The sequence below is a fragment of the Aegilops tauschii genome, chromosome 1 (genome assembly GCF_002575655.3).
Source record: "Aegilops tauschii subsp. strangulata cultivar AL8/78 chromosome 1, Aet v6.0, whole genome shotgun sequence".
In the NCBI taxonomy this organism is placed as follows: Eukaryota; Viridiplantae; Streptophyta; class Magnoliopsida; order Poales; family Poaceae; genus Aegilops; species Aegilops tauschii.
In genome coordinates, this window is record NC_053035.3 from 105,871,833 (window position 1) to 105,884,888 (window position 13,056).

At 59.3% G+C, this 13,056-nt stretch overlaps 1 protein-coding gene across 1 annotated transcript; it reads right to left on the reverse strand.

The window, feature by feature from the left end:
* Positions 1–1,158: 1,158 nt before the first annotated feature.
* Positions 1,159–2,060, reverse strand: LOC109755224 (uncharacterized). Its single transcript, XM_020314122.4, has one exon. The coding sequence runs from the start codon at positions 2,012–2,014 to the stop codon at positions 1,259–1,261; it is 756 nt and encodes a 251-aa protein (XP_020169711.1). The 5' UTR covers positions 2,015–2,060; the 3' UTR covers positions 1,159–1,258.
* Between the last annotated feature and the right edge of the window lie 10,996 nt (positions 2,061–13,056).

The following is a 13,056-nucleotide window of genomic DNA, read 5'->3' on the forward strand; positions in this document are numbered from 1 at the left end:
AATTTCCAATGAAAACACAATCGGCTTGATTTCTCTTCCCAGGCATTAACACAAACAGCTATTATGCAAAAAAAAAGGGGGGGGGGATTATTTTTACGACAATAGTGCGAGGCATCTACACGAACCAAAGTAGAAACATCAAAAAGGTCAACTGAAATAGAAATCAGAGAGAGCTTGAATTGGTTGATAGGGTTTTCCTGAAGGGTGCGCATGGGGACGTACAACCAACAGTGCTGGTTGAAGAAAGCGAAGCTCCCCTGTCCTGCTACGCCCACAACGTATTCCGTAGCAGTGTCTTCCGATACGGAGATTCACAAACTCGAAAACACCCAGATCATTAGAAAAGCCAAACACATCACGTGTTCGTCGTAAAGAAAAAAAAAGGAAAACGGAGCTTCCCGATACCTTAAACGAACACGTTACGTGAGGACGAACCAAACACGTCGTTGGTGTAAGCTCATTAACTCCCAATTAACTTTCCGACAAAGAGCGGATTTTATTGACGGTACCGGCAGCAGGTGACGGCCGCCGGCAAGGAGTGCGACGATCAAGTGGACAAGGCGGTGTTCGGCGAGACCGTGGAGGAGGAGGACAACGCCGAGGCCGCGCCCCGCCGCCACCACGAAGAAGCCGGCTCGTCCGCGGGCGCCGAAGAATAGTCCATGGTAGGACACCGCCGCTCTGGTCTCAGGAAGGCCACCGCTCCTCCCCTCCCGTCGACGCCAAGCTTTGGTGCGCTGAGCATCTTTGGCCGATTAGTCGCTTGGCGGTGATGTGGAGGCGGACAGCTTCACTTCCCGGGCTTCCGGAGGCGGAGGTTACGGAGGCAGAGCTGGAGAGCGCCGAGGCGAAACTGGAAAAGGCGAAGCTTCAGTTTTCTTGGTTCATGGCTGGACACGGGGAACGGGCGCCGGCGACCATTTAGACCTAGCCAGATGAGATCCGCTTAATCGATGTAAATGTAATGAAGTCCGTCATGTTTATATGAAATCAGATCGTGTTTGATCGAATTTCTCCGCTTAGTTTGAGTTATTATCAAAATGTATGTCGCTAGCATTGAATGGTGGCCTCCGGCATCCGTGTCCGCAGACTGGTCCGTCCGTCCCCCCCCCCCCCCCCCCCCCCTCCCCCCCGCGGTCTGCGAATGAATGCGGAAGAAAATTTATGGTTGCCGTTGGAGACTGGTCCGTCCGTCCCCCCCCCCCCGCGGTCTGCGAATGAATGCGGAGTACATGATTTTCCGCTCTGTCTCTAGAGTCTAGACCTCGACCTGCTGCTGCAGCTGCAGGGTCTCGAGATGCATCTTCCTCCTCATGCTGGCGATGAACTCTTCGAATTTCTTGTTCATCTCCTTCACGTCGTCAGCGCACCCGGCCTCTGTTTCCTGCCGCACCGTGTGCTCCTCTCCTCTGCTTCTCTCGTCATGCAAACTAGAGATCCTATCCGCCACCACGGCAATCTCATAGCCAGCACCATGGTGAAAGTGGTTGAAGCTGTAGGCCGATCTCTGTTTCTCCGCGGAATCGATCTCTTGGAGCGCGGCATATTCCCTCTGCGTCGCTCTCGTCAGCGGCTTCCCGCGCCGCACTCGCGCCGTGGCCGTCTCAGCGCCTCGATGTTCACGCTCGAGCCGACCTTCGTCGGCGCCGGTCGCGCCAGCCGCCGTACTGGTCGCCCGAGTCTTGGGCTGAGGCCGTGCCTCGGAGCTGGAGCAGGCAGCTCCACCGGCCGCTGTATCAGGGGCGGTGGTGCTGCTGCGTGGCCGAGCTGGAGCGGCCAGTAGCCCGGCGTCCTTGAGGATGACCAGGAGGATGGCGTTGCAGAGGAGGATCATGTTTCTCCGGGTGACGAGCTCGACGAGGCGGCGGCCGTCGAACCGGAAGGCGTCGACGGTGGAGAGGAGCCAGGCGGTGGCGCGCGGACGGTGGAGGAGGAGCGTGTGCGCGAGCAGGGTGACTGCGACGAGCGAGAGCAGCGCGGGGGCCGCGATCTTGGCCTCCATTCTCCCAGCCATGTACGCGGTCGTGTTTGGGCTGGTGCGGATCCATTGATCTCCACTCCACTTATATATAGCATGCACAGGTGGCACGCCCGGACGGCTCGGGGAGGAAGACTGAACTTGCATGACCCGATCCCGGGAATTCCTGGCCCTTGGATTGCCCGTCGAACCAGACCAGTTCGTCAGGAAGACTTGGGAGTTGACGCTGTCCGCGTCTCGGTGGGGACCCGTGCGACTCCGAGTCGGTCTATTCTTCCGGTTGGGATGGGGCCAGCGGGAACTTTCAGCCTTTCACACCTGACCTGACATGAGAGAGAGTGAAAGCGATGGAGACCGGATCAAGTCGACGGCTCGGCGCAGGGTTCACGCCATGCAGCGAGGGCAGGCGTCGATACGTAGATACCCGCGCGTGGTAGGGTTTATGGAAGACGCGGGGTCAATCAACGGCCACATGCGACTGATTTGGTGGTCTGATCATATGCTCACCAGTAACCAGCACCGCGTGACAGCGGACAGTTTGTCGGTCTACTCCGTGTACTCCTCCGACCTCCTTTGTCGTCCACCCGGCTGCTGCCTCCATTGACTGGTAACTCGGCAGAGACTGAACTGGCTTGGCTGACCGCGGTATGGACATTTTTTTTCCCGGGGAAATAGCATTGTATTACTCAATCACAACATCTTTACAATCATTCGATGCTATCTCCACTACTTCGACTGGACCAGCTCCTAACCAAGTCGTGGTCCTACCTTAGGTTCTAGCAAAACTAGCTAAGCTATCACTAGCTTTATTTTAAGTTCTAGCGATATGAGAAATACAAGTTTTCCGAAAACCCATTAAGTACTTAGGGGCCGTTCGGAATCACTCTGCTCTGTAACTCCGCCGCGGAGCGGAGCGGCAACCAGTTCAATTTTAGCGAGCGGCGAAAGGGGTGCTCCGCCCGCTCTGCTCCCTGGCGGAGGAGCAGAGGATTCCCGAACACAGCCTTAATCTCTCTAACAAGTGAAGAGTAAACAGAACGATCAGTGTCCGAGCTTGATATGAGAGAGACCGCTTCGAGAGAATCCAACTCCAAAGCAATTGGCAGTTCACTTCGCTGCAGCAAGGGAAAGACCCTCCATACACGCACAAAGCTCCGCCTCAAGGGGGTCTCTGCACGAATACAAAGCCCTGCATGCCGAAAAGTTAGTAGCCCCCAGATGATCACGCAAGATCATACCAGCACCAGCTTCATCTGAAGCAACAAATGAGCCATCAGTATTCAATTTGCACCACCCCGGTTCCGGCGTAGACCATCTCCGTTCCTCTTGATCAATGTTGCTTCTACCCTGTCGGGTGGTAGGTGCGACATATGCCAACGGGTGGCTTATCATTGTGGGAGCCAGTAAAACATCGCCGGTGCCTGGAAACGGGATGAGGCGAAGACATGCACGCCGGCGGATCTTACCCAGGTTCGGGGCTCTCCATGGAGATAACACCCATAGTCCTGCTCTGCGGGGTCTCCGCATGATCACTAGATCAATACAAGTAGCTACAAGTGCTCCTTGAGCTGTTTGGCTAGAGGAAGAAGAAGGGCAAGGCTAGCTCTCCTTTTCTCTCTATGTGGTGTGTGGAATTCTATGAGATCAACCCTTTGCATGGGTGTCCTGGGGGATTTATATAGGCCTACCCCCAGGGGTACAATGGTAATCCGGCTGGGCGCGGGTCCCAGCCGTCGGTGTCTATGCTTGCCGGCTTCTCCGCCGGTCATTGGGGCCCGCCGACTGGTGGGTCCCGCCGGCTGTCGGCCTCTTGGCCGGCAGGCTGGCCCCACTGCTTGGGGGCTTTGTCGGCGGCTGGTTACTGTTGCCTCGTCTCTGATGACGAGGGCTTTGTCGAGGTAAGCGTGGCTACAGTGTCACCGCCTTGCGAGCTCTCACTGTAGCCTTACCTCGTCTTGTCTCCTTAATGGGGCGCATGCTTCGAGGGAGGGAGGTAGCCGGCTATTGGGAGCCGGCCACATCCCTGGCCGACTAGAGGAGGCCAGGCCGTCTTCAGATGTCTCTCTGGCAAAGGGGCCCACCGCCCACGGGCCGTACTGGCACCTGTCGTGGGTGACATCGAGGCCACCATGGCTACAGTGCCGCGCCGGACGGGGGATGGCTGGCCCGTACGGCGCCCTATGGCCATGCCTGTTCCGGGATTCGGGGGTAGTGGGCTGTACTGCAGCCACGCCCCATCCTATCGCCGTTACGTGGGTACAGTCTTAGTAGGTGCAGTCTTGGCCGGCTTTCTTCATGGCCGGCTTCTGGGAGTCGGCTTTCTTCATGGCCGGCTTCTGGGAGTCGGTCCTCTTGGGGCCGGCTCCCTGGAGTCGGCTATCTCGTATCTTTCTTGGGGGAGGTTACTAAGGCTGGGTCGCCTTCTGGGAGTCGGCCCTGGGGATAGCCGGCCGGGGGAAGGCGGCCCTATGCTTTGTATGCTTGAAGGCCTGAACGGCCTGATAATTTTTTCAAAGAGCCAGGGGGAGTCGGTTAGGCTACCCGTGGCCATTTACTCCGACAGTAGTCCCCGAAGCTAGTTGGGCTTCGAGGCTGAGAGGAGGTCGAGAAGCTCGGCCAGCTTCTTATCTTGACGAGCCAGCAGCTGGGAGCCGGCTTCGGTTGGGCGCGCCGTCTTGGCGAAAATTTTAAAGTCGGAAGGCGGGAGTCTGTTGGCGCGTGCGCCGGGCTGCGGGCCAGCCGCTCGCCGCCTGCGAACCACGTGGCGTCCCTTGGCTGATAAGAGCCTGCCAACCCACGCGCGCGACAAGACGTCGCCGCAGGCCGAGTGCCCACCACTCCTACGCCTAGGCCCAGGCGCGGATTCTTTGCGGCCCAAAGCCCTCCGCACGTCTTCCGGCGGCGGTTTCCGCACGCCGTTAGGGCGCAATAATCGCGGGACGTGGGGGAGTGGGCGCAGTTAATCCCACGTTCCTCCCCACGCCTCGCCTCCTCGGCTTCGCCGCACGAGGCTATAAGTAGGGGGAGGAGGGGGAAGCGGCAGATGCTCGCACGCTCCTCTCCTCTCCGCCATCTTCTTCCTCCTGCTTTCCCTTGCAGCAGCGCCTCGCCGCCGCGCCGTCCCACCATTCTTCACTCCGCCCCGCAGCTCTGCCGCCGCAGGGCCGTGCTTTCTCCGCCGCCGCACTCTTCCTCGCTAACTTCTCGCCACCATGCAGTACGGCAGGGACTGGGACGGCTCCAACGTCCACATGGACCACATCGAGTTCCTCCGCAAGACGCGGCGGTTGCCCGACGCGGACCAGGTGCGGGTCCGTCTCGCGCCTGCGAAGGAGATCACGCCGGAGCCGGAGGAAGGCGAGCGGGTAGTCTTCCGCTAGCATTTCCTGCGCGGCATCGGCTTGCCGGCGAGCGCTTTCTTCCGCTCCTTCCTCGACTTCTATCAACTCCAGCCGCACCACCTCACCCCGAACACGGTGGTGCTGCTGTCCGCCTTCGTCACCTTGTGCGAAGGCTTCCTTGGCGTTCTCCCCACCCTCGAGCTCTGGGGGGAGTTCTTCCAATCTAAGCTGGGCACCCGCATGCAGGGCGTGCCGGCCCAGAGCTGCGCCTTCATCGCGATGCAGAGGCCGGCGGCCGACAACCCCTTCCCCGTCATCACGTTAATCCAGTGGGTGAAGCGCTGGCAGAAGTCATATTTCTACGTGAAGAACATCGCCCCACAAAGCGACTACATCAACTTGCCGGCTTACGTAGCTGGCCCGCCGGCTGGGAGGCGGCCCCACTGGTCCTATCGGGCCGCGATGCTGACGCCGGCTTGAGCCGCGGCCGTCGCCCGACTGCGGGTGATGATCCAGTCGGAGGGCCTGACTGGGTCCGACTTGCTGGCCGCCTTCGTCGCGCGCCGGGTGCTTCCGCTTCAGAGCCGCCCTCACCTGATCTGTCAGATGAGCGGCCAGCTCGATCTGAGTCAGATGTGCACCAAGGACATGCCGCACGACGAGGTGGCCCACATGGTGAATTACCTTGCGAACTGCAAGCTCTCCGCAGAGTGGCGGTTTGGCAAGGAGCCATATTCCCGTGCACATCCTCCGCCCACGGTATGTTTTCTTTTTCCTTTTCTTTTCTTAGTTTTGTTGCCGAATTCCTTCTGGCTGTCTCTGACCAGTCGGCACGCCTTCGCAGAGCCTTCTCCTTCGACCTGCAGCCGGGTCGGAGGCGGGGCACCGATTCCTCCCCGACCGGGCGGAGCATGACCTGGAGGACCACGACTTGGGGGCGGCCGCCATGGAGGACAACACCGAGGTGGGTGGCGGCAAAGCAAGCAGCTCCGAGCTTGGAGCCAGTTTCGACGACTGGCCGGATGACGAGGCGGAAGTCGTCCCATGCCGCCAGCCGGCGTCTGGCCACGGCTCGGGTTCCTCCGCCGTGCCGCCTGCTCGGGGCGGCGGGCAGAAGCGCCGTGCCGCGTCGGGCTTGTTCGGGAGCCGGCCGAAGAAGCCCAAGGGTGGGGCGGCGGCGACCAGGCGGGATGAGGCGGCCGCGAAGGCGGCCCGCTTCCGCAAGGTGGTGAAGCAGCCGCAGATGGTGTCGGCGTAAGTGTATATTCCTTTGTACATTCTTTCTTCTTTTCTTGGTGATTTCTGAATTCTTGCCCTTTTCTAAAAAAAATCAGGGCTCCGCTTTTGCTCGAGCGGGTTGCTGCCGCCTCCGTCGTTGGATCGCCGGGAGGATCCGGGAGCACCCGCCGCGTGGACCCCCGCGCCGAGCTTCAGGCAGCGACGGAGCAAAACGTGCGGGAGGCGGAGGAGTTGAGGGCGGCTGCCGCCAAGGCGGCACAGGAGGAGGAGGCGGCGAAGGCGTGCGCCGATGCAGCGGCTAAGGCCCAAGCGGAGGCTACGGCCGCGGCAACAACGGAGGGGGCCTTGCTCGTCACCCCTCTGCGCGTCGCGGCGCCTGAGGCCCCAGAGCCCCCGCCAGAGGAAGCCGGCGGCCACCAGCCGGGATTGGAGAGGGAGGACGACGTCGTCGTCCCGGAGAGGGAGGCGGCACCGGCCCCGCCGACTGGGGCGGCTCAAGGCGGCCGGCCTAACGTGCCGCCTGCGCAATCGGCTGGGGGCGAGCCGGCTGCGAGGATGGACCTGGTGGTCCGGTCGCCATCGCGCCAGCGCACGGGGAAGGCCGCATCGGACCCGCAGAAAGCCGCGGGCCTCAGTTCGTCGGCCCAAGACGTGGAGGCGGCCAGCGCCAGCTCGGGGTGGACGCCGGATGGAGGGACGGCCGTGGTGAACGTGGCAGCGCAGGATGTCCGGAACCGGCTTCAGTCCCAGGCTGCGGCGCTGAGGAAATACAATGACGAGTTCCTTGCGACGCGGGCGGCCATTCGGGTTAGTCTTCCTATTTTTGCTTTTTTGATCTTGGTTTCTTCCGTGGGGGCGCGTCAGCGCACCCACTGGGTGTAGTCCCCGAGTTCCGAGTCGGCTGCTGAGCAGGCGGCTTGGAACTTCTTAGCGGGCTTTGTTTTGCTATCTTGTTCTCATTCGCTCCTCTGCCTGTCTCGCAGGACTACCACAACCTCCGCGCGGCTGCCTTCAACTCCCAGGCTCGGGAGCTGACCAGAAGAATGCTGACCTATCTGAGAGCCGGGTAAGTGCTTCGTCTTTTATCTCACGTGGGGGCACGTCAGCGCACCCACTGGGTGTAGTCCCTGAGATTCGGGCCGACTGCTGAGCAGTCGGGTCGGATCTTCCTTGACGACTTCTTCCTTATTGCTTCTTTCTTTTCTGCCATCCCTGCAGCGGCCAACGCCAGTCTGAGGGAGCAGCTGGGCGGGGCTCAGGCCGCCCTCCGTGCTAAGGAGGCCGAGTTTGACGCCTTGGCACAGGAGCGTGACCGCCTGGCCAAGAGGTTGGCCGACCAGGAGAAAAGCCACAAGGCGGCCCTGAAGGCGGTGCAGGACAGCGAGGCCGCCCTCCAAGCCGAGTATGAGACAGAGGCGGCCAGCTGGGCCGAAGCGAAGCAGACGCTGATCAACGGCTATGGCCAGATCGAAGACTTGGTTGACGGTAGGCCGCCTTCTTCTTCGTCCTTGCTTGCCGCTTGCCGTTTGGCTCATTTTCTGACTTGCTGTTTTTCTCTTCTTTCTCTTTCTTTCTTGCGCAGAGTACTTCCCTGGCTACTCTACCGCCGCCAACCAGGTCATCGAGGCCCACCGCAAGGTACGAAGGCAGGCTGGCGCCGAGATCGCACCGAACGCTCGCCGGTCGCTGGAGGAGCAGCTCTTGGCGATTCAGGTCCGCCTCCGGCCGGCTCACCGCATGCTCCGTCGGCTTCAGCGTGTTGGGGCGCAGGTGTTGGCCGCTCTCTGGCCTGGTGAGGTGATTCCCCGCACCCCCAGTCGGACTGCCGACTGGCTGGAGGTGGCGGTCGATCGCTTCGAGGCCTGGAAGGCTTCTGTGGCTCGGTCCGGCGCCAGGCGGGCACTGGAGTTCGCCAAGGCCTGGTATCCCGAGCTGAGTCTGGACCAGCTGGCCACCTGGCGGCAGGAGGCCGACACGGAGCTGGAGCCGGCGCGGCCGGCTATCATCCAGCGGGCTTTGGCGATTGCCGACTACACCGACACCAGCGCCTTCACTCCTGAGGTGGACGACAACGGCGTTGCCCAGCCGGAGGAGTGATTCGGGCTGAACCTGGCAGACGGCGAGGACTCGGCGGAGGAGATCGACTCCAGCGACGAGGGCGAGGAGGAGGAGGAGAGTGAAGATGCCGCGCCAGATGGTGGAGCGGCCGGTCAGCCTCAGCTTGACCGTGCCTCCAGCAACAAGGCACGCGCGGGTGCACCGCCTGCAGCCGGCGATGATCAAGCCGAGACCCACCAGCCGGCCACTCCTCCAGCCGGTGGCGCCGTCTCCACCGACCAGCCCGGCTTCCTTGCTGCGCCCTTAGTCTAGTCTGCTGCCTCTACTTTCCTGTTTCACCATTCTTGGAACAGTATTTTGTTAAGTTTGCACAATTCCACCCACTGGGGGTGTATTCGAACTATATTGACCGCCGGCCTGTTGGGGGCCTTATGTGTAAATATAATTATGCATGCGTTTGGCTTTCCCTTGTTCTTTGCTTTTCATCCTTCGGCTGTTTCCTTTGCCGCCCTCCCTTGGTTGCCGCCTTCCCAGCCGGACAGCTGCTCTGCAATCTATGGCTGGGAAAGTGCTTGGGAGGGCAAGTACTCTAGCTTTGTTGGATTATAGCGAAGTGATTGGGAGGCCGGCCGGCCGGCTGTTTTGACAGCCGGTAGGCGTGGTTGGAGGCCGTCTTTGCGTTATATAAGTTCGTTGGTCCTTAGCCGTTTTTCGTGTGGGCATCCTTTCTGCCTTTGGCTCTTGCCAGTCGGACAGTCGGTTCTTCGAGCTGCGACTTTCGACAAGAGATTGCTCGGGTGCCGACACACTACTTATCTGACTTCAGGTAGAACTTGTAATATAACTTAAGGCGGCCAGTCCCCGGTCCGACTAGTCGAACCCGGTGCCGGACAAAAAACCAAATGTAATAATACATTCATGAGTATGACACTCTTCATTCATAGATAAAGGAGGCCAGTTCCCGAGTGTGCCACGGGGGGCCCGTTTGTCTCATATTTAAAAAAGAACGGTAGCATGATACATACTGCTTTCAACTGTAAAATCTTCTCGGGAGGTTTGCGTTCCATGGTCGCTCCGACTCCTTGCCGGAATCATCCCTCTTGCGTGCTCTTGGTTTTTGTGCGTCGATCAAGTAGTAGGAGTCGTTGCCTAGTGCCTTGCTGATGACGAAAGGGCCTTCCCAAGGGGCCGAGAGCTTGTGCTGGCCGGCTGTTCGCTGGATCAGCCAAAGCACAAGGTCGCCCTCTTGGAAGGATCTCGGCTTGACCTTCCGGTTGTGGTAACGGCGCAAACCCTGCTGGTAGATGGCGGACCGACTGAGTACTAACAGCCGGCCTTCTTCCAGCAGGTCGACGCCGTCTTCTCGCGCTTCCTTGGCCTCCGCTTTCGTGTACATGGTGACCCGAGGCGAGTCGAACTCGATGTCAGTTGGGATGACGGCCTCGGCACCATATACAAGGAAGAACGGAGTGAAGCCGGTTGACTTGTTTGGGGTAGTACGCAGACTCCAGAGGACAGCCGGCAACTCGTCGAGCCAGCAGCCGGCCGAGCGCTCCAGTGGTACGACCAGGCGGGGCTTGATGCCGGAGAGGATGAGGCCGTTTGCTCGTTCGACCTGGCCATTTGACTGCGGGTGGGCAACGGACGCTAAGTCCAGTCGGATGCCTTGTGTCGCGCAGAAACGTGCCAGTGCTCCTTTGGCAAAGTTTGTGCCGTTGTCGGTGATGATGCTGTGCGGCACGCCATACCGAGTAGTGATGTCGGCAATAAATGTCACGGCCGTCAGCCCGTTCAGCTTCTTGATCGGCTTCGCTTCGATCCACTTGGTAAATTTGTCCACGGCGACAAGCAAATGTGTCAAGCCGCCGCGGGCTGTCTTGAATGGGCCCACCATGTCCAGCCCCCAGACGACAAAGGGCCAGGTGAGGGGGATGGTCTTGAGTGCGGAAGCCGGCAGGTGTTGTTTGGAACTGAAGACTTGGCATCCTTTGCAGCATTTGACTATTTCTTTGGCATCTCCAAGGCAGTCGGCGAGAAGAAACCGTGGCGGAAGGCTTTGGTCACAAGTGATCTTGAGGCTGCGTGGTGGCCGCATTCGCCTTGGTGGATATCCTTGAGGATTGCTACACCCTTTTCTGGCTCGACGCAGCGCTGGAAGACCCCAGTGACGCTACGCTTGACAAGTTCTCTGTTTATTATTGCATATGCTCCGGCTCGGCGTTGCACTAGTCTTGCCGAGATATCATCAGTCGGCAGCTCTCTGTTGACTAGGAAGTTGAGGATGGGCTGGGCCCATGATGGAGCTGTGACTTCTTCTACTGTTAGTACGGCCACTGTGACTCGGATGGGTGGGTTGGGTGTTGGAGAGTTGGAGTCGGCCACCGCTTCTTGTGTCGCTGCAGTCCCCGGGCCGACTGCTGCAGTCCCCAGGCCGGGTTCTGAAGTCCCCGAGCCGGGTGCGACTGCGGCCGTCCCCGGGCCGCTTGTCGAAGTCCCCGAGCCGCCTGCTGGGTTCCTCCAGTCGGATCCGGTTGCATCGGGGGCGGGTGGTACGAAGATAGAGTCCGACTCTGGAGACGGCTTGATAGATGGTTTGAGGAGGCACTGGAGAGAGACACTGGTTGGTATAGCCTGTCGGTGGAGCCGATCCGTGCCAGGGCGTCTGCCTGGTCGTTGTCGGCCCGTGGCATGTGAAGGAACTCGCACCCTTCGAAGTACCCACTGATCTGCTGGACGAGGAATCGATAGCTCGCCATGTTTGCATCCTTGGCGTCCCAGTCACCAGATGACTGCTGGACCACCAAGTCCGAGTTGCCATAACACAGGATCCGGCGTATGCCGAGCTCTTTGGCTAGCCGGAGCCCGTGTATGAGCGCCTCGTATTCAGCCACGTTGTTGGAAGCGGCAAAGTGGATTTGCAGCGTGTATCTGAGCTGGTCGCCTTTGGGAGAGGCGAGGACGATGCCGGCTCCCAAGCCGGTGCGCATCTTGGACCCATCGAAGTGCATTCGCCAATGAGTAGAGTCGGGAGCCGGCGGTAGGTACTGGGTCTTGGCCCAGTCGACGAGGAAGTCGGCCAATGCTTGGGACTTGATGGCGGTGCGGGGCTGGTAGAAGATTGTGTAAGGTGCAAGCGCAATGGCCCATTTAGCCACCCGGCCAGATGCATCCCGGCTGCCTATGATCTCGGCAAGCGGGGCGGTGCATACGACCGTGATGGGATGCTCTTGAAAGTAGGGCTTCAGCTTCTTGGTAGCAAAGTACACTCCATAGCACATCTTCTGGTAGTGTGGGTAGTTTTGCTTTGAGCTGGACAGTACCTCGCTTAGATAATATACCGGCCTCTGGACTAGCTGGGCTCGGCCTTCTTCTGGGCGCTGGACCACGATGACTGTACTGACCACTCGGCTAGTTGCGGCAATGTAGAGGAGCATGGGCTCCTTCTCAGTCGGCGCCGCCAGGACAGGTGGAGTGGTCAGCATCTTCTTCAACTCATGGAAGGCTTGGTCTGCATGGTCATTCCACTCGAAATGAGTGGATTTCTTCATGAGTCGGTACAGGGGGAGAGCCTTCTCTCCTAGCCGGCTGATAAAGCGGTTTAGGGAGGCCAGGCACCTAGTGAACATCTACACGTCTCGCAACTTGGTGGGAATCTCCATTCTCTCAATGGCCTTGATCTTCACAGGGTTGCACTCAATGCCGCGTTCGGAGACCAGAAAGCCTAGAAGCTGGCCGGCTGGTACTCCGAACACGCATTTCTCGGGGTTGAGCTTGATCTGGAATCGGCGCAAGTTGGCAAATGTTTCTTTGAGGTCTTCCAGCAGGGTGCCACGCTTCTCTGTCTTCACCACAATATCGTCTACGTAGACGTGGGCATTTCTGCCGAGTTGCTTGAGGAGGCATTTCTGCATGCAACGCTGAAAAGTGGCACCGGCATTCCTCAAGCCGAATGTCATAGTCAGGTAACAGAAAGCTCCGAATGGTGTGATGAAGGCGGTCTTCAGGCGGTCTGCTGGGTCCAACTTAATCTGGTGGTATCCTGAGTAGGCATCCAAGAAACTCAATAGCTCGCATCCGGCTATGGAGTCTACCACTTGATCAATCCGTGGCAGAGCAAACGGATCTTTGGGGCAGGCCTTGTTGAGGCTAGTGTAGTCTATACACATACGCCATTTGTTGTTTTTCTTCAATCACCAAGACTGGGTTGGCAAGCCACTCTGGAAAAAACACTTCCATAATAAAGCCGGCGGCAAGGAGCCGGGCTATCTCTTCTCCTACGATTCTTCTCTTCTCTTCTGACAGTCGGCGGAGAGGCTGCTTGACCGGCTTCGCGTCGGCTCGGACGTGTAACTTGTGCTCGGCGAAATCCTTCGGAACACCCGGCATGTCCTTTGGGGACTATGCAAAGATATCTCGATTCTCACGGAGGAAGTCGACGAG